General features: G+C 50.5%; 1 protein-coding gene across 2 annotated transcripts; it reads right to left on the bottom strand.

Annotated features, from left to right (window-relative positions):
- Positions 1–247: 247 nt before the first annotated feature.
- si:ch73-61d6.3 (occludin) lies at positions 248–8767 on the bottom strand. 2 transcript variants are annotated; one of them, XM_049717525.2, is made up of 9 exons: positions 7962–8767; positions 5304–5863; positions 4652–4843; positions 4238–4405; positions 2728–2891; positions 2034–2252; positions 1422–1593; positions 1192–1233; positions 248–1090 (listed from the first exon to the last, which is right to left on the bottom strand). In XM_049717525.2, the coding sequence occupies exons 2-9, from the start codon at positions 5859–5861 to the stop codon at positions 989–991; spliced, it is 1617 nt and encodes a 538-aa protein (XP_049573482.1). In that variant the 5' UTR covers positions 5862–5863; positions 7962–8767; the 3' UTR covers positions 248–988. The 2 variants fall into 2 exon arrangements, with proteins under 2 accessions (XP_049573482.1, XP_049573473.1); XM_049717516.2 differs by having other exon boundaries at positions 7983–8502.
- Positions 8768–20930: the final 12163 nt, after the last annotated feature.

Raw genomic sequence — 20930 nt, 5'->3', positions numbered from 1 at the left:
TTTGGCTGCACCCCTTGTTTGAAAAAACAAAAAGGATTCATTTTTAGAGAATTAGAAACATTTATTGTTTTATGAATTCAATACTTTTTAGCCTGTCAGTTACAAAGGTTTATAATAGCTTTAAAAAAATGCATACAAAAATAAATGGTTCACAAAATGTTTATCAGATGACAATAATGTTCTTGAAAAACATATGTACGTACATGTACACGGCAGATCACAATTTAAAAAAAAAATACAATTTAAAAAATATACAATTGATTGTAACATTATGCATTAAGTTGATCCATACAATACCAAACGTAATCGTTTTCATTGCCATTGAAGGAACTTCATACAAATATTTGCATAGGTATCAGTCAGACATTGTTCTTTTCACAAATTGGCAGGGGAATATTTCAAATGACTACCTATTTAAGAACGAGTGGCTCCAATACAAAGATGAAATCAAGAACCAAATAGACAATATTTAATTACTGTAGAATTGTTCCTTTGACTCCCACAGAGAATAAAAACACAAATCACCACTAAACTATTCATGGAGAATAAACAGATGTTGAAATTATTTACAGTACAAGTGGTGCACTTTTTTGGTCTCACTGACGCTGGTATTCAGCATGGAGTTTAATTAGAAAAAAATTACAAATATTATTACCCTAATGAAGGTTAAAAGGTGACATATTCTACTCAATAATGTTGTGTATTTCCTAATTAACGATGGGCAACTAAAGAGTCATTTGTCTACTTGGGTATGTTGCCTCGCATAAATGAAGATAAAAACATATCGAAATCATATTGTAGAGTATAATGACATCATTACAACATCCAAAATGTTCCCTGTGTGCAAGTGTGTTCTTCTTCTGTGTTCTTCAGAGAACAGTGTCAGTGTCTTTCCCAGTAAGCCAGTACGTAACTGTGGTCCAAGCGTAGCCGAGAGTGAGCGAAGCATTTTGGAGTGTTTGCAGAGCGTTGTCAAGATGGCCTAAGTCTATGAGTGGCTCTTGTCGTAGTTCTTCACCATGCGCTTGATGTGGAACAATTTGTGTCTCAGACTGCGACATTCTTTCTTCTTAGACTGGTACTCTGGTGTCTGAAAAGTAACAACAAGGTGATGATTTTGGAGGATTCTGCCCGACGACAACGATATGCAAAATCTCTCTCCACACTGTAACATTAAAAGCACATTCTTACCCTCTTATAATCTTTCAGATGATTATATTCCTCTGCTACACCCTGAGGAAGTAAAAAATAATTGTGTTACATTCGTGGTGTGTCATTTGTTACCATTAGGAATTCATTTTGACATCAAACTGTTACAATGACTCGGTTTAGTACATTTGGTTTAGTCTGCTTTGTGTGACATTTCATCCAACCAATATAATATATTATATGATCTATTATTATCAGATTTTCTCTCTTACCTGATATTTAACAGAGGTGTCATCGAGTGTGTCCAACTCCCTGCTAAGTTTGTTAAGCTGATCGTTGATGTCGTCCATGTCGGCACACATGCGCTTGTACACTCTTAGGTCGGCGTCAAACTCGGATTTATAGCTGTGACGTTGTTCATCGGATGTGATCTCGGGGTACATGCTGGGAGGGAAGACCAAAAGGATCAAGTTGTGGTGGCTTTGAAAAAAAGGTTTGTGTGTGACTTTCTGGAATATCTATTTGAGGTCTATGCAAACAATAAAGTGAACTGCTTTGTACCTTTGGCCGAGTTCCCTCATGCGTGAATATAACGGCATGCCGCACAAGATTAACTAATCCTCAAACAAACATACAGTGCAGCTTTTTTTTTGTTTTTTTTTTACTTGTGCCAGTGAAAATAAAAAATAGTCATCTATATCCATCTGTTCCTCTCCAAACAAATACTTTGGCTTAAGTGTGTCGTAAACAGACTTTTCTTTTCTAATCCAACAGTCATTTATTCAACCCGTAGAATTAAGGACTAGTCTGGAGAGAACAGCAAAATGTGTAATCTACATGATGTTTGCACATCTCTAATCCCGAGCGTGTGATTTACGTCTCACCTCTCCCACTCTTCCATATCCAGCTCGTTGCCCGTCTCGGCTCCCGTGGTGTACTCCGTCTCGTACTGAGACTCGTCCATGTCGGGGATACGTCTGCGTCGCTTGGCCCGGTTAGCCGAGGGTTTGCGGCCTCTGCCCGTCTCCTCTGAAGGACTGGAGCTGGTTCTCCCACCGTGGGAAAAAGCCTCTGATGGCCGTGAGATTGTCCGTTCAGAGTATCTGACCACAAAGACAGAAAAGGAAAACTGAATAAATCGTAATAAAGGCACTCAACGCAGGTCAGATTGCGCTGGAAATCCACAAAATGTAAGTGTCTGATCGAGTCAAGTAAATTAAAATAAAATTGATTCACTGATTTTTTTTTTTTAAACCAAGCATGGCTAATTTTGTGGGGCTTCAATTTGAAAAAGAATCCAAACCAGCAGAGGAGCAACATCAACAACACAAAGACACAACTGTTAAAAGCTTACAACGATCGTGGCTTGTTTGTCAGCATTACGATGTCAATACGTATTTGACGTATGTACGCTGTACTTGGAAAAAAAGGAAAATCAATAAACATGGGCGGAAAACAAGGGGGAAGATAATCTCACACTGGCTCAAAGGTCAGAGCTCTGCACAGCTCATTCTCGGGTAGGGCGATACGTTTTTATTCATAACTAGTCACATGTTTGAGCTTGCGCAATGGACCCACTCATTGTTGTCGTAGGCGTCTCCATCGAAAGAGCTGCCGTCCAGTTTGGCCGGGGTGTAGGAGATGACACTGTTTGCCGAAGCGTTGAGCGGACCACCTCCTTTCTCGGACACCAGAAGGGTCGGGGCGTCTTGAACGCTGCGGTTTTCCTCCACATTGTTCACCTGCGCAGGAAGGAAAAAACACACGCAACAACATAAACATCACAAAGACTGTAAAGCTAGGTTCCTTTCTGTACTCACATCCTGCTTGGAACATCTAGTGGCAATTATAATAACACATACAGGATAATAACATTGATGTAATGAACATTTAAGAGAGCACTCCGACGGTAATGGATGTCAGAATTTTTTTTTTGCTTAAGTCCAACGCTTATAAAAACATGTTATTTCAAATATTGTACATTTCCCCAAGACAGCCATCGGCCCAGCCCCCCCAAAATAATAATCAGAGTACAGCTTCCTGCCTTGCAGCTGCGTGGGATTTCTATTTGAAGGGCACAGCTCAGGCAAAAATCTCAAAAATGCCCTCTGACTGAGCAGAAGTAAACAAGAGCATGAATAGTAGAAGCTGTGGCATCTGGATATGGCCAAGTAAGCAATATCGCCGCTGTTGTTATTAGCTGCACACTGACACCACTAATGAGCTCATCAATTAAAGACAATGGAGCCCAAGCTGAGCAGAATGAGGCCAGTGTGTGTGTGAGGTCATCCTCGGCGAGCTGCTCCAGTGTCAAAGCCAGCCCGATGACTCACCGCGTGGTGACACGTGGCGCAATAATGACCACCAAAGAAGATACAGTGACACATCGAGAAATGACACAGCGCACTAGAAGATCATTTAAAATGTGCTGTGGCGAGAATTTGAGTCCTGAGGAGTGGCAAATTGAAATTTGAATCATGCCATATCAAGTCAATGATCAATCCCTGTTTCAGCTATGAGTCTCTCTCTCGTAGGAGTGTTGTTTTTAAAGCTCTGTAGAAACCATCTGCTTGCTTGGTATCTTCTCAGGTAGCTAATGATTAATCTGAGTGAAACCAGGTAGTAGACCGTGAACAAACATTCACAGCCCCAAGGGTGAACAAAGTCACTCATCAGAGGAAGCACTGGGAGTGTGATTAACAACAATTTATGGTGCAAACCCGAGCTTCATTCGTCGTGTTCTGCATCTCCATTTATTGCGAATAAATAATGACATAAATCATGAGATACCTACTTACTCAATTTGCATTGCAAAACTAAGAGGAGAATAATCCACCACGTGGCACAAAGCTAAACAGTCTGGGTTCATATTGGGGAGCATATGTCATTCATTTTTTTTCACTTCATCTCCTCGTCAGAACAAAACAAGTCACGGATTATTTCAGCCTGGCTGGATTAAAATCCCTGACCCCGCCGCCTTGAATACAGATTGAAAAGTTAAGAACTCTGGGTCACATAAAGTCAAATATGATTTGCATTCGTCAGAGCAGTGTGACACAACGGTGAGCACGGAGCTCTCATGGCTCACCCAGTCCTCGACATTTCTGCCTTCCGATGCCTTGCCGCCAACCAGAGGCTCAACCCAGAAGATGTTATTTTTGCCGTAGCGCCAGATCTTGCCTCTGGTTTTATGTGCAAAGAACGCGGCGACGGCCAGGGCGATCACCATCAGGAATCCGCACACCATTGCGACTCCCTGAAAAAAATAAAAAATAAAAATCAGGAAATCAGAAATTAACGACAAAAAAATAAAAATAAAATTGAAAAAAATGAGGATATCAGGGACATAGGAGTTAAATCATATTTTTTTTTTCAAAGAAGATGTCCCACAAAAACTGTTTGACCTGGAATAAGTGTAACAAATACATACTGTGCGTGTCTGTCTAATAGATAAACAGAAAAGATAAATCCAGTCTGCAATAAAGAAAATAATCCTACAAACCTCTTGAGGGTCCACAAAGCAGTAATGGTAGAGGTACTGGTTGTATATGGGGAAGCCTCCCACTCCCCCCATTTGCGAATAGCCCGTCTGGTAGAGGCTCTGGCACATCATGAGCATGGGGTTGTAAATCACATTGGATGTTCCCTGGGCCATGGGGTTCACGCCAACTATATAAACAATGTTTATGATGCCCTGTAACATAGAAAACGTGATTTGATGTTGATGAGACTTAAGTCGCTTTTATCAAGGTGTTGTCTATACGAAACTCTTATTCGTATATAAAATGTAAACAATGGAACTTTGGCTAAAGAAACCTCAAACGGAAACAGGAAGTGTGCGTTTCTTCCTTTTGCTGTGCAAGTCAGATTCATTCCTAAATCAAAGCTGCAACCTTACTTGAAAATGTTACAATGACAATAAAAGTACTTAGAACATGTTTTGCTGGCTTGTATTTAAAAAGAAGGTGCGGTGTTTTGGAGAATATTTCCGTATTGCTGCTATTGTTCAACCGACTAAATACTAACGTGAGGTCAAGTGAATCATTAACAGCTTAATTGCAACACTCAAGGCCATATGGTGGCCACTGCGTGTCCAGTCCTTGTTCTGATCTTATTTTTGTTTGTTCTTTTCTTTTAGTGTGACTCGTTCTTACCTGCAGCACAGCCATGATGATACTGGCAATCAGAAGGATCAGAAAGTACTTTCTGCTGCGCATGGCGCTGGCTTTAGAGAAACTGGCGATGAAGAAACCCAGCGCCCCTATGAAGTTGATAGCCGCCATAGCGATCATTGCCGTTTTGGCCGAGTAGGGGGAAATGTAGGAGCCCTGGTAGTTGCCGTAATTTCCGTAGCTACCGTATCCTGAGCCGTAGCTGCCGCCGCCGTATCCGGCGCCGTAACCGGATCCGTAGCCGTAACCCATTCCCATCCCGTTCGCGTACTGCATGTCCCACATGAGAGTGGAGGCCACGCAGGCGAAGATGGCCAAACACAGCACGATGACCACAGCCATCATGGCCTTCACGATCCCCGGAGGCGACACCCATTTGTAGAAGTGCTGCGGCTTGTCCTCGATGTAGTACGATCCCGGCGCCGGAGGGTAAGCGTTGTAATCACTCAGAGGTGCGTGGAAGCTGCCCGCTGCTCCAAAGCCATTATTGGACGGTGGGGTGTACACAGGTGGACTGTCGTAGGGCTGTTTGTCAAACATCTCTACAAAGGAAAAGAGATGAAACAAGCACTGAGAGCAAATTCAAATGTGAGTGTCAAAGAGCAGAGCACTGATATGACTTCACGGTTGATATGGACCAGATGGGCGGGACTGTCCTTCGTAATGAGGCAGTAACGCAAATGAGTAAATAATTGTTGGAACCCCAACAGAAATCAAATGGCTCACTTTGATTATAAAAAAATATTTTAAAAAATATTTTAAAAATATTTAAAAAATATATATAAATAAAAAAATAAATAAATCATGAATTACTGATACACTGAACAAGAAAGAAATCTCAAGCTCCCGCTTCAACTTCTGCAATATTATTGCCAACAGCATTAAGGTCAGCACATTTCTCAGTCTACTTTTTTTTTTTTTGGCCAAAGTAAATCCTCCAAAATAAATGCACACAAATTGAGGACATATTCTCTATCTCATCTTATTGCCGTTGTAAATGTTGTTTTATTGGGGGCAGAAAAAGGTTTTTACAATCTTATCACAAACTAGTTCAGACCTGCTTTTTCTCATGATCAGGGAAAAAAAATGAGTGGAATGACCTCAGCTTTGAAGGAGTCAAATCGGAACCAGCGTGGAGATGTCTGTACCAGGGCAAACGGGGAGCTCAGCCAAACAATACTTCCATTTTTTGAGTCATCGCGGGCAGTTGGAGTCTTTCTGCTGCCCCCGCAATGTCCGGGCCTTGAAGACGTCACGTTCCGCCCTCAACTCATTTCGTTTTTCTTCTGCTAAAACTCTTACGAGGGGGCAAGGCCCCAAGTGAACAATAGCCATTCTTTGACGCCGGGGAGAAACTTCTGAAATGTAACTCTCCAATTTGCTCAATGGAATCTCAGCCAAAATAGGCTGCAGGAGAAACACTTGCAGTATTCGGGTTAGTGTAAAAAACTAAGTCATGTCTGCCACTGTTAAGACAAGCGCCTGAATTCATGTTCAGGGTCTACACGGCCGTAATTCTTCCTTCTCTATGGGACAGAGGAGGTCTCGCCTCAGAGCCTCCCTCCATCCCAGACACCCTCCTATCATTCCTCTGTGTACGTCCAACATTCCCCTCCTGTGCTTACTGCCTGCCATTGTTTGGGGAGCAGGAGGGGCAAAAGTCGGGGCTTCTCACAGGAACACTGTTGTCATGGAGTCAGAGTTCAAAAAAGGGAAAAAAAGAAAATTGGGAACTGTCTTGGGAGTAGCGAACAACAGCTCCTCTGTGTGTCATGTCGCCATACCAAAGAGACACAAAGAAAGAAATGCAGGTGCAAGCAGGTTGTGCAAAGTGGTTTCTTGTCATCACTCATTGTTTTTGGGCAAATATAATATTTAAATAAGAACCAGTGATGGGATGCTACATTGTGTCCCTTGTTATGCTACGTAACCAAAGCACATTCATCTTATTTTCCCAACGGGGACGCCTATTTGACTCATTGCACCAAATTCCACGACGACTGTAAATCATTAAGTATTTGTGCGGAATGAGAGTCATCACAATGATAACACTGACTCCAGCGATTGTTGAGTGACATATATATATATGTTACGTGATGAGGTCAGGTCGGACGCCGACCAGGTTTAGCCACGACAACAGAAACTGACATTTGTTGCCACTAATGGAATTCCACTCATATGATCACATATCTCCCATCTGTCAAAAACAGAAAGTTAAGCCCCTTCCTCTTGTGAGCTACGACTGTGACGATATAATATAATATATATATATATATGTGTGTGTGTGTTGTGCTTATTTGCAGGTGTTCAACTATCAACAGTCCTCTGAGCCCAAGGTTATTTTGTCTCAGTCTGAATAGATTTAGGATGCCAAAAGGCATGTCAAATCTTGAGACTTACTAAAGAAACGTATATAATAATATCCGGTAACTTGAGTATTTCTGTTTTCATTGTCACAGAAAACAATTCAAAAAAGTTGAATCGTCTAGTTCTCGTTGATAGTAAATTAATTGCTCTAAGAATGGCATTCACGTCATATCACTTAAGTATTTATTTTATGAGGCTTTCACTGCATCTAGGAAACATCTAGGTGTATATATCAAGTATCACATCATTAGCTTTCAAAATGACAATTGTCACCTTTTTAGTGTAATCGCCTACCTGAGGACCGCTGGGAGCCAAAAATCCTGGCCGTCCTTGTTTGCAGAAAAGAAAAAAAAAGTATTCCAAGTTTAAGCAGTTGCCTAAAAGTCAAAAGAATTCACTTTTGTCGAGGTATCTTCACCACGTAGTTTTGGCATTAAGGTCATTTGAAGTGGGCAAAAATAGATATAGTTGCGTGTTTCTCCACTTGCAGCGCTTGCTTGCGTTTCGCACAGCAGCTTGAGACTGAATGAGTTTCGAAGTCTACTCGGTCCGCGGTGATGAGGTCGGCAGGCCGCATAACACCCGCAACATTGCATGTGTTCTAGCGCCAGGGGTCAGTCTTGGTATGCGAGTTTACCACAGTCGCTCAAGTTACTCAATCAAGACGGTTGTTTAATTCATCCATGTATTTGATCGCTGAGCTGCACGCCGTTGACAGTGGAAAGAAAAGCACCAGTCTGCCGCATTTCCTCAAACTCTATTCTAATTTCTAAAGGAGCATCCGTAAATCCTCCGGCCCTAAGAAAAGGATGTGTGGACGGGATGTGGGATTCCTATACCATTGTTGAAGTTGCATTTAATTTAGAAGGAGAGGATAGTATTAATTTTGCTATATTAACACGATCCACGCGGTTAAAAATAAGCGTCACTATTGATTAGCCAAATCATATTGCGAGACATTCAACTCTGAAAATGCACGATCCAATTTTACGACCTAATCCTGACTTCAAGGGTTCGACCCCAGGGGAAGTTTATGAACTGTATTATGAATTATGGTTAAACTGTTGAATTATTAGTTTTGTTAAAAAAAAAAAACATAATTTGAAGAACAGTGTCGGGCAGTAAATATAAAGAAAACATTTTTTAACATTAATTTAAATTCACAACACTGACTCTGATTTGACACATTCACGTTGATTGACTATAGATTTCAAATATATTTTAATATTTGATTAAAAAAAAGTAATGCAACATGTACTGTATGTAGGAGAAGAATGGCTAATGGTCTGGGATTCATGGAGATGAGACTGAGCGTGAAAACATGACGATGACGGATACTTTAAAGTAGTTTTTATCTATTTTCCAAAACGGCTCACCACCCGAGACCCAAGAAGCGTGACGCGTCGTTCCCACACAACTGTTATATTCCCCCGCGGGAAAGGAGACAACCAGAGGACAGGACCCTCTTTGTGAGTCCCATTTCACTGTAAGCATTATTTTTGGTTCTTTTTATTACCTGCCTGGTTGTGTATGCGTTCTATTCTCCTTTTTAACTTTCCCTGTGGTGTTCGGGAACGCCTTTGATAGCGGTTCATGTCCCCATTGTTGCAAGTCCAAGTCAAGTCAAGTCAAGTCAAGTCAAGTCAAGTCAAGTCAAGTCAAGTACAAGGCAAGTACAAGGCAAGTACAAGGCAAGTACAAGGCAAGTACAAGTCAAGTACAAGTCAAGTCAATTGAAGGCAAGTCCAAGTCCAAGTCCAAGTCCAAGTCCAAGTCAAGTCAAGTCAAGTCAAGTCAAGTCAAGTCAAGTCAAGGCAAGGCAAGGCAAGGCAAGGCAAGGCAAGGCAAGGCAAGGCAAGGCAAGGCAAGGCAAGCGCAAGCGCAAGCGCAAGCGCAAGTACAAGTACAAGTCAAGGCAAGTACAAGGCGAGGCGAGGCGAGGCGAGACGAGTCCAAGGCGAGTCCAAGGCAAGTACAAGACAAGGCAGCGCAAGGCAGCGCAAGGCAGCGCAAGGCAGCGCAAGGCAGCGCAGGGCAACGCAGGGCAGCGCAGGGCAGCGCAGGGCAGCGCAAGGCAGCGCAGGGCAGCGCAAGGCAGCGCAGGGCAGCGCAGGGCAGCGCAGGGCAGCGCAAGGCAGCGCAGGGCAGCGCAGGGCAGCGCAAGGCAAGGTCCAAGTCCAAGTCCAAGTCCAAGTCCAAGTCAAGTCAAGTCAAGTCAAGTCAAGTCAAGTCAAGTCAAGTCGAGTCAAGTCAAGTCAAGTCAAGTCAAGTCAAGTCAAGTCAAGTCAAGGCAAGGCAAGGCAAGGCAAGGCAAGGCAAGGCAAGGCAAGGCAAGCGCAAGCGCAAGCGCAAGTACAAGTCAAGGCAAGTACAAGGCGAGGCGAGGCGAGACGAGACGAGTCCAAGGCGAGTCCAAGGCAAGTACAAGACAAGGCAGCGCAAGGCAGCGCAAGGCAGCGCAAGGCAGCGCAAGGCAGCGCAGGGCAGCGCAGGGCAGCGCAGGGCAGCGCAAGGCAGCGCAAGGCAGCGCAAGGCAGCGCAGGGCAGCGCAAGGCAGCGCAGGGCAGCGCAGGGCAGCGCAGGGCAGCGCAAGGCAGCGCAGGGCAGCGCAGGGCAGCGCAAGGCAGTGCAAGGCAGCACAAGGCAAGGTCCAAGTCCAAGTCCAAGTCCAAGTCCAAGTCCAAGTCAAGTCAAGTCAAGTCAAGTCAAGTCAAGTCAAGTCAAGTCAAGTCAAGTCAAGTCAAGTCAAGTCAAGTCAAGGCAAGTCAAGGCAAGGCAAGGCAAGGCAAGGCAAGTACAAGGCAAGGCAAGGCAAGGCAAGGCAAGGCAAGGCAAGGCAAGGCAAGGCAAGGCAAGGCAAGGCAAGTACAAGTACAAGTACAAGTACAAGGCAAGGCAAGGTAAGTACAAGGCAAGGACAAGGCAAGGCAAGGCAAGGCCAAGGCAAAGCAAGTACAAGGCAAGTACAAGGCAAGTACAAGGCAAGTACAAGGCGAGGGCGAGGCGAGGCGAGGCAAGTACAAGGTGAGGCGAGGCGAGGCGAGGCGAGGCGAGGCGAGGCGAGGCGAGGCGAGGCGAGGCAAGGCAAGTACAAAGCAAGGCAAGGCAAGGCAAGGCAAGGCAAGGCAAGGCAAGGCAAGGCAAGGCAAGGCAAGGCAAGGCAAGGCAAGTACAAGGCAAGGCAAGTACAAGGCAAGGCAAGTACAAGGCAAGGCAAGGCAAGGCAAGGCAAGGCAAGTACAAGGCAAGTACAAGGCAAGGCAAGGCAAGGCAAGGCAAGGCAAGGCAAGGGCAAGGCAAGTAAGGCAAGGCAAGGCAAGGCAAGGCAAGGCAAGGCAAGGCAAGGCAAGGCAAGGCAAGGCAAGGCAAGGCAAGGCAAGGCAAGGCAAGGCAAGGCAAGGCAAGGCAAGGCAAGGCATGGCAAGGCATGGCAAGGCATGGTAAGGCAAGGCAAGGCAAGGCAAGGCAAGGCAAGTACAAGGCAAGGCAAGGCAAGTACAAGGAAAATACAAGGCAAGGCAAGTACAAGGCAAGTACAAGGCAAGGCAAGGCAAGTACAAGGCAAGGCAAGGCAAGGCAAGGCAAGGCAAGGCAAGTACAAGGCAAGGCAAGTACAAGGCAAGGCAAGGCAAGGCAAGGCAAGGCAAGGCAAGGCAAGGCAAGGCAAGGCAAGGCAAGGCAAGGCAAGGCAAGTACAAGGCAAGGCAAGGCACAAGCACAGGCACAGGCACAGGCACAGGCACAGGCACAGGCACAGGCACAAGCACAGGCACAAGCACAAGCACAAGCACAAGCACAAGCACAAGCACAAGCACAAGCACAAGCACAAGCACAGGCACAGGCACAGGTACAAGCACAGGCACAAGCACAGACAGGATCGAGCACGGGCAAAGCGCTGGCACCCGCAAAGCACAGGCATGCGCAGGCTCAAGCAGTGGCACAAGTACAGGCGTGGCGGAGCACAAGCAGGCACAAGCACAGGCACAGGCCCAGGTTCGGCACAGTATTGTACGGCTCGACACAGGCACGGGCACAAGCACAAGCCAAGCACAAGCTGGAGCACAGGCACAGGCACGGCCCGGGAGAGCACGGCACTGGCACGGGCGGAAGCACAGGCACGGGCACGGCACGGCACGTCAAGGCTCGGCACGGCACAGGCGCGGGCAGCCACAAGCACAAGCTGGCATGGCACGGCACGGTACGGCACGGCATGACACAGCAAGGCATGGCGCAGCAAGGCAAGGCAAGGCAAGGCAAAAGCCAGGCAAGGCACCGCAAGAGACGGCGAGGCAAGTACAAGGCGAAAGCATGGCGAGACGACAGAGCCAGGCAAGGCAAAGTTACTCAGGGCTAGGCAAGGCAAGGCAAGGCTGGGCAAGGCAAGTACAAGGCAAGGCAAGTACAAGGCAAGGCAAGGCAAGTACAAGGCAAGTACAAGGCAAGTACAAGGCAAGTACAAGGCAAGTACAAGGCAAGTACAAGGCAAGGCAAGTACAAGGCGAGTACAAGGCGAGTACAAGGCAAGGCAAGGCAAGGCAAGGCAAGGCAAGGCAAGGCAAGGCAAGGCAAGGCAAGGCAAGGCAAGGCAAGGCAAGGCAAGGCAAGTACAAGGCAAGTACAAGGCAAGTACAAGGCGAGGCGAGGCAAAGCGAGGCAAAGCGAGGCGAGTACAAGGCGAGTACAAGGCAAGGCAAGGCAAGGCAAGGCAAGGCAAGGCAAGGCAAGGCAAGGCAAAGCAAGGAAAAGCAAGGCAAAGCAAGGCAAAGCAAGGCAAGGCAAGGCAAGGCAAGGCAAGGCAAGGCAAGGCAAGGCAAGGCAAGGCAAGGCAAGGCAAGGCAAGGCAAGGCAAGGCAAGGCAAGGCAAGTACAAAGCAAGTACAAGGCGAGGCGAGGCGAGGCGAGTACGAGGCGAGTACGAGGCGAGTACAAGGCGAGTACAAGGCGAGTACAAGGCGAGTACAAGGCAAGGCAAGGCAAGGCAAGGCAAGGCAAGGCAAGGCAAGGCAAGGCAAGGCAAGGCAAGGCAAGGCAAGGCAAGGCAAGGCAAGGCAAGGCAAGGCAAGGCAAGGCAAGGGCAAGGGCAAGGGCAAGGGCAAGGGCAAGGGCAAGGGCAAGGGCAAGGGCAAGGGCAAAGGCAAAGGCAAAGGCAAAGGCAAAGACAAGACAAGACAAGACAAGACAAGACAAGACAAGACAAGACAAGACAAGACAAGACAAGACAAGACAAGACAAGACAAGACAAGACAAGACAAGACAAGACAAGACAAGACAAGACAAGACAAGCACAAGCACAAGCACAGGCACAGGCACAGGCACAGGCACAGGCACAGGCACAGGCACAGGCACAGGCACAAGCACAGGCACAAGCACAGGCACAAGCACAAGCACAAGCACAAGCACAAGCACAAGCACAAGCACAAGCACAAGCACAGGCACAGGCACAGGTACAAGCACAGGCACAAGCACAGGCACAAGCACAGACAGGATCGAGCACGGGCAAAGCGCTGGCACAAGCACAAGCACAGGCACAAGCTTGCAGGCTCAAGCAATGGCACAAGTACAGGCGTGGCGCAGCCGCAAGCAGGCACAAGCACAGGCACAGGCACAAGCTCGGCACAGTATTGTACGGCTCGGCGAGGGCACAGGCACAAGCACAAGCACAAGCACAAGCTTAAGCACAGGCACAGGCACAGGCACGGCAGAGCACGGCACAGGCACAGGCACGGGCGGAAGCACAGGCACGGGCACGGCACGGCACGTCAAGGCTCGGCACGGCACAGGCACGGGCAGGCACAAGCACAAGCTGGCACGGCACGGCACGGTACGGCACGGCATGACACAGCAAGGCAAGGCGCAGCAAGGCAAGGCAAGGCAAGGCAAAAGCCAGGCAAGGCACCGCAAGGGAGGGCGAGGCAAGCACAAGGCGAAAGCATGGCGAGACGAAGCAAGGCAAGGCAAGGCAAGGCAAGTACAAGGCAAGTACAAGGCAAGTACAAGGCAAGGCAAGTACAAGGCAAGGCAAGTACAAGGCAAGTACAAGTACAAGGCAAGTACAAGTACAAGGCAAGGCAAGGCAAGTACAAGGCAAGTACAAGGCAAGGCAAGTACAAGGCAAGTACAAGGCAAGTACAAGGCAAGTACAAGGCAAGGCAAGGCAAGGCAAGGCAAGGCAAGGCAAGGCAAGGCAAGGCAAGGCAAGGCAAGGCAAGGCAAGGCAAGGCAAGTACAAGTACAAGGCAAGTACAAGGCAAGTACAAGGAAAGTACAAGGCAAGGCAAGGGCAAGGCAAGGCAAGGCAAGGCAAGGCAAGGCAAGGCAAGGCAAGGCAAGGCAAGGCAAGGCAAGGCAAGGCAAGGCAAGGCAAGGCAAGGCAAGGCAAGGCAAGGCAAGGCAAGGCAAGTACAAGGCAAGTACAAGGCAAGGCAAGGCAAGGCAAGGGCAGGGCAAGGGCAGGGCAAGGCAAGTAAGGCAAGGCAAGGCAAGGCAAGGCAAGGCAAGGCAAGGCAAGGCAAGGCAAGGCAAGGCAAGGCAAGGCAAGGCAAGGCAAGGCAAGGCAAGGCAAGGCATGGCAAGGCATGGCAAGGCATGGTAAGGCAAGGCAAGGCAAGTACAAGGCAAGTACAAGGCAAGGCAAGGCAAGTACAAGGAAAATACAAGGCAAGTACAAGGCAAGTACAAGGCGAGGCGAGGCGAGGCGAGGCGAGGCGAGGCGAGGCGAGGCGAGGCGAGGCGAGGCGAGGCGAGGCGAGGCGAGGCGAGGCAAGTACAAGGCAAGGCAAGGCAAGGCAAGGCAAGGCAAGGCAAGTACAAGGCAAGGCAAGTACAAGGCAAGGCAAGTACAAGGCAAGGCAAGGCAAGGCAAGGCAAGGCAAGGCAAGGCAAGGCAAGGCAAGGCAAGGCAAGGCAAGGCAAGGCAAGGCAAGGCAAGGCAAGGCAAGGCAAGTACAAGGCAAGGCAAGGCAAGGCAAGGCAAGGCAAGGCAAGGCAAGGCAAGGCAAGGCAAGGCAAGGCAAGGCAAGGCAAGGCAAGGCAAGGCAAGGCAAGGCAAGGCAAGGCAAGGCAAGGCAAGGCAAGGCAAGGCAAGGCAAGGCAAGGCAAGGCAAGGCATGGCAAGGCATGGTAAGGCAAGGCAAGGCAAGGCAAGGCAAGGCAAGTACAAGGCAAGGCAAGGCAAGTACAAGGCAAATACAAGGCAAGGCAAGTACAAGGCAAGTACAAGGCAAGTACAAGGCAAGGCAAGTACAAGGCAAGGCAAGGCAAGGCAAGGCAAGGCAAGGCAAGGCAAGGCAAGGCAAGGCAAGGCAAGGCAAGGCAAGGCAAGGCAAGGCAAGGCAAGGCAAGGCAAGGCAAGGCAAGGCAAGGCAAGGCAAGGCAAGGCAAGGCAAGGCAAGGCAAGGCAAGGCAAGGCAAGGCATGGCATGGCATGGCATGGCATGGCATGGCATGGCATGGCATGGCATGGCATGGCATGGCATGGCATGGCATGGCATGGCATGGCATGGCATGGCAAGGCAAGGCAAGGCAAGGCAAGGCAAGGCAAGGCAAGGCAAGGCAAGGCAAGGCAAGGCAAGGCAAGGCAAGGCAAGTACAAGGCAAGGCAAGGCACAAGCACAGGCACAGGCACAGGCACAGGCACAGGCACAGGCACAGGCACAAGCACAAGCACAAGCACAAGCACAAGCACAAGCACAAGCACAGGCACAAGCACAGGCACAGGTACAAGCACAGGCACAGGCACAGGCACAGGCACAAGCACAGGCACAAGCACAGGCACAAGCACAGGCACAAGCACAAGCACAAGCACAAGCACAAGCACAAGCATAAGCACAAGCACAAGCACAAGCACAAGCACAAGCACAGGCACAGGCACAGGTACAAGCACAGGCACAAGCACAGGCACAAGCACAGACAGGATCGAGCACGGGCAAAGCGCTGGCACAAGCACAAGCACAGGCACAAGCTTGCAGGCTCAAGCAATGGCACAAGTACAGGCGTGGCGCAGCCGCAAGCAGGCACAAGCACAGGCACAGGCACAAGCTCGGCACAGTATTGTACGGCTCGGCGAGGGCACAGGCACAAGCACAAGCACAAGCACAAGCTTAAGCACAGGCACAGGCACAGGCACGGCAGAGCACGGCACAGGCACAGGCACGGGCGGAAGCACAGGCACGGGCACGGCACGGCACGTCAAGGCTCGGCACGGCACAGGCACGGGCAGGCACAAGCACAAGCTGGCACGGCACGGCACGGTACGGCACGGCATGACACAGCAAGGCAAGGCGCAGCAAGGCAAGGCAAGGCAAGGCAAAAGCCAGGCAAGGCACCGCAAGGGAGGGCGAGGCAAGCACAAGGCGAAAGCATGGCGAGACGAAGCAAGGCAAGGCAAGGATAGGCAGGGCTAGGCAAGGCAAGGCAAGGCTGGGCAAGGCAAGGCAAGGCAAGGCAAGTACAAGGCAAGTACAAGGCAAGTACAAGGCAAGGCAAGTACAAGGCAAGGCAAGTACAAGTACAAGGCAAGTACAAGTACAAGGCAAGTACAAGTACAAGGCAAGGCAAGGCAAGGCAAGGCAAGGCAAGTACAAGGCAAGTACAAGGCAAGGCAAGTACAAGGCAAGTACAAGGCAAGTACAAGGCAAGGCAAGGCAAGGCAAGGCAAGGCAAGGCAAGGCAAGGCAAGGCAAGGCAAGGCAAGTACAAGGCAAGTACAAGGCAAGGCAAGGCAAGGCAAGGCAAGGCAAGGCAAGGCAAGGCAAGGCAAGGCAAGGCAAGGCAAGGCAAGGCAAGGCAAGTACAAGGCAAGTACAAGGCAAGGCAAGGCAAGGCAAGGCAAGGCAAGGGCAGGGCAAGGGCAGGGCAAGGCAAGTAAGGCAAGGCAAGGCAAGGCAAGGCAAGGCAAGGCAAGGCAAGGCAAGGCAAGGCAAGGCAAGGCAAGGCAAGGCAAGGCAAGGCAAGGCAAGGCAAGGCAAGGCAAGGCAAGGCAAGGCATGGCAAGGCATGGCAAGGCATGGTAAGGCAAGGCAAGGCAAGTACAAGGCAAGTACAAGGCAAGTACAAGGCAAGGCAAGGCAAGTACAAGGAAAATACAAGGCAAGGCAAGTACAAGGCAAGTACAAGGCAAGTACAAGGCGAGGCGAGGCGAGGCGAGGCGAGGCGAGGCGAGGCGAGGCGAGGCGAGGCGAGGCGAGGCGAGGCGAGGCGAGGCGAGGCGAGGCGAGGCGAGGCGAGGCGAGGCGAGGCAAGTACAAGGCAAGGCAAGGCAAGGCAAGGCAAGTACAAGGCAAGGCAAGTACAAGGCAAGGCAAGTACAAGGCAAGGCAAGTACAAGGCAAGGCAAGGCAAGGCAAGGCAAGTACAAGGCAAGGCAAGGCAAGGCAAGGCAAGGCAAGGCAAGGCAAGGCAAGTACAAGGCAAGGCAAGGCAAGGCAAGGCAAGGCAAGGCAAGGCAAGGCAAGGCAAGGCAAGGCAAGGCAAGGCAAGGCAAGGCAAGGCATGGCAAGGCATGGCAAGGCATGGTAAGGCAAGGCAAGGCAAGGCAAGTACAAGGCAAGGCAAGGCAAGTACAAGGCAAATACAAGGCAAGGCAAGTACAAGGCAAGTACAAGGCAAGTACAAGGCAAGGCAAGTACAAGGCAAGGCAAGGCAAGGCAAGGCAAGGCAAGGCAAGGCAAGGCAAGGCAAGGCAAGGCAAGGCAAGGCAAGGCAAGGCAAGTACAAGGCAAGGCAAGGCAAGGCAAGGCAAGGCAAGGCAAGGCAAGGCAAGGCAAGGCAAGGCAAGGCAAGGCAAGGCAAGGCAAGGCAAGGCAAGGCAAGGCAAGGCAAGGCAAGGCATGGCAAGGCATGGCAAGGCAAGGCAAGGCAAGGCAAGGCAAGGCAAGGCAAGGCAAGGCAAGGCAAGGCAAGTACAAGGCAAGGCAAGGCACAAGCACAGGCACAGGCACAGGCACAGGCACAGGCACAAGCACAAGCACAAGCACAAGCACAAGCACAAGCACAAGCACAGGCACAAGCACAGGCACAGGTACAAGCACAGGCACAAGCACAGGCACAAGCACAGACAGGATCGAGCACGGGCAAAGCGCTGGCACCCGCAAAGCACAGGCATGCGCAGGCTCAAGCAGTGGCACAAGTACAGGCGTGGCGGAGCACAAGCAGGCACAAGCACAGGCACAGGCCCAGGTTCGGCACAGTATTGTACGGCTCGACACAGGCACGGGCACAAGCACAAGCCAAGCACAAGCTGGAGCACAGGCACAGGCACGGCCCGGGAGAGCACGGCACTGGCACGGGCGGAAGCACAGGCACGGGCACGGCACGGCACGTCAAGGCTCGGCACGGCACAGGCGCGGGCAGCCACAAGCACAAGCTGGCATGGCACGGCACGGTACGGCACGGCATGACACAGCAAGGCATGGCGCAGCAAGGCAAGGCAAGGCAAGGCAAAAGCCAGGCAAGGCACCGCAAGAGACGGCGAGGCAAGTACAAGGCGAAAGCATGGCGAGACGACAGAGCCAGGCAAGGCAAAGTTACTCAGGGCTAGGCAAGGCAAGGCAAGGCTGGGCAAGGCAAGTACAAGGCAAGGCAAGTACAAGGCAAGGCAAGGCAAGTACAAGGCAAGTACAAGGCAAGTACAAGGCAAGGCAAGTACAAGTACAAGTACAAGTACAAGTACAAGTACAAGTACAAGTACAAGGCAAGGCAAGGCAAGTACAAGGCAAGGCAAGGCAAGGCAAGGCAAGGCAAGTACAAGGCAAGGCAAGGCAAGGCAAGGCAAGGCAAGTACAAGGCAAGTACAAGGCGAGGCGAAGCGAGGCAAAGCGAGGCAAGGCAAGGCAAATACAAGGCAAGGCAAATACAAGGCAAGGCAAGGCAAGGCAAGGCAAGTACAAGGCGAGGCGAAGCGAGGCGAGGCGAGTACGAGGCGAGTACAAGGCGAGTACAAGGCAAGGCAAGGCAAGGCAAGTCAAGGCAAGTCAAGGCAAGGCAAGGCAAGGCAAGGCAAGGCAAGGCAAGGCAAGGCAAGGCAAGGCAAGGCAAGGCAAGGCAAGGCAAGGCAAGGCAAGGCAAGGCAAGTACAAGGCGAGGCGAAGCGAGGCGAGGCGAGTACAAGGCGAGGCGAGTACAAGGCGAGTACAAGGCGAGTACAAGGCGAGTACAAGGCAAGGCAAGGCAAGGCAAGGCAAGGCAAGGCAAGGCAAGGCAAGGCAAGGCAAGGCAAGGCAAGGCAAGGCAAGGCAAGGCAAGGCAAGGCAAGGGCTAGTGCAAGCGCAAGCGCAAGCGCAAGTACAAGTACAAGTACAAGTACAAGTCAAGTACAAGGCAAGTCAAGGCAAGGCAAGGCAAGGCAAGTACAAGGCGAGGCGAAGCGAGGCGAGGCGAGTACAAGGCGAGGCGAGTACAAGGCGAGTACAAGGCGAGTACAAGGCGAGTACAAGGCAAGGCAAGGCAAGGCAAGGCAAGGCAAGGCAAGGCAAGGCAAGGCAAGGCAAGGCAAGGCAAGGCAAGGCAAGGCAAGGCAAGGCAAGGCAAGGCAAGGGCTAGTGCAAGCGCAAGCGCAAGCGCAAGCGCAAGTACAAGTACAAGTGCAAGTACAAGTCAAGTACAAGGCAAGTACAAGGCGAGGCGAGGCGAGGCGAGGCGAGGCGAGGCAAGACGAGTCCAAGGCGAGTCCAAGGCAAGGCAGCGCAAGGCAGCGCAAGGCAGCGCAAGGCAGCGCAAGGCAGCGCAGGGCAGCGCAGGGCAGCGCAGGGCAGCGCAGGGCAGCGCAAGGCAGCGCAGGGCAGCGCAGGGCAGCGCAAGGCAGCGCAGGGCAGTGCAAGGCAGCGCAGGGCAGCGCAGGGCAGGGCAGCGCAGGGCAGCGCAGGGCAGCGCAAGGGAGCTCAGGGCAGCGCAGGGCAGCGCAGGGCAGCGCAAGGCAGCGCAGGGCAGCGCAGGGCAGCGCAAGGCAGCGCAGGGCAGTGCAAGGCAGCGCAGGGCAGCGCAGGGCAGGGCAGCGCAGGGCAGCGCAGGGCAGCGCAGGGCAGCGCAAGGCAGCGCAGGGCAGCGCAGGGCAGCGCAAGGCAGCGCAGGACAGCGCAGGGCAGCGCAGGGCAGCGCAGGGCAGCGCAAGGCAGCGCAAGGCAGCGCAAGGCAGCGCAAGGCAGCTGGAGTTTTGAGTTTTCCTTTGCCCTCTTGGGAGTTTAAGATCAGGGGATGTTTGAGAATATTTGCCATTTTTCACATGTCATGAGTGTTGTTGTTAGTCACCTAAATGTTGAACAGAGGCTGTGATTTACCGAAGTCGAATTCCTTGTTTGGCAGCCTCAGACATGGCAAATAAAACCCCTTGAATCTTGAACATTGTTACATAATGGAAACTGCTAACACCGTTAGCAAAGTGTGGAGTAGCACACTAGTTCTCATTTGTGTGTGCATTTGTTTTAGGATTGCCCCAGCGAGCTGACACATAGTGGAATCCGCCACTGAGGGGCTGACACCGTGAGCAAAGTGTGGAGTAACACGTCGACAGACGATTTAAATGAGTCATAGTTGTTGTTCAACTATTCCTCTTTTTTTTTCTTTTTTTTTTCATGACTGTAATGTAGCGTTGGCCATCGCCTGAACGCCGACGGCAGTTGCGCCTCCGTGCGTCAACTGGTAAGGAATATTGAACGGGACGACGCCGTCGCGGCGCGGCGCATCCCCCGATAAATAAAAATAGAATAAAGCCTTCACCGTGTTATGTTGCAGGTGCATTTGCTGTGCACCGTCCGTAGAGACGGCAGGCGGGCGGAGAATCGATTAAATCCCCGCGATCATTATAATCCAAGGTAAACGCTGACATTTCAGGCAGCCTGTTGTTTTTGACTGAGGGGTGTGACGCGCGCCGGGCAAATGCATACTATATGGACAGGGGAGCGCGGGAAGATCAGTGGCCGAAATGCATTAATGTCACATGTCATTATTATTTGCCGCCAAAAAGCCTCGTCCGCTACCACTAGACTCGTGAGGGTGGGGGCCTTGGGTGGGTGGGTGTAGTGAGGCCGAAATGCATTAACGTCACAAGTCCGGGCGGCCATTATTATTTGCCGCCAAAAAGCCTCGTCCGCTACCACTAGACTCGTGAGGGTGGGGGCCTTGGGTGGGTGGGTGTAGTGAGGCCGAAATGCATTAACGTCACAAGTCCGGGCGGCCATTATTATTTGCCGCCAAAAAGCCTCGTCCGCTACCACTAGACTCGTGAGGGTGGGGGCCTTGGGTGGGTGG

The sequence above is a fragment of the Syngnathus scovelli genome, chromosome 10 (genome assembly GCF_024217435.2).
Source record: "Syngnathus scovelli strain Florida chromosome 10, RoL_Ssco_1.2, whole genome shotgun sequence".
NCBI classification, from domain to species: domain Eukaryota; kingdom Metazoa; phylum Chordata; class Actinopteri; order Syngnathiformes; family Syngnathidae; genus Syngnathus; species Syngnathus scovelli.
This window is presented reverse-complemented; position numbering and strand designations above follow the sequence as displayed.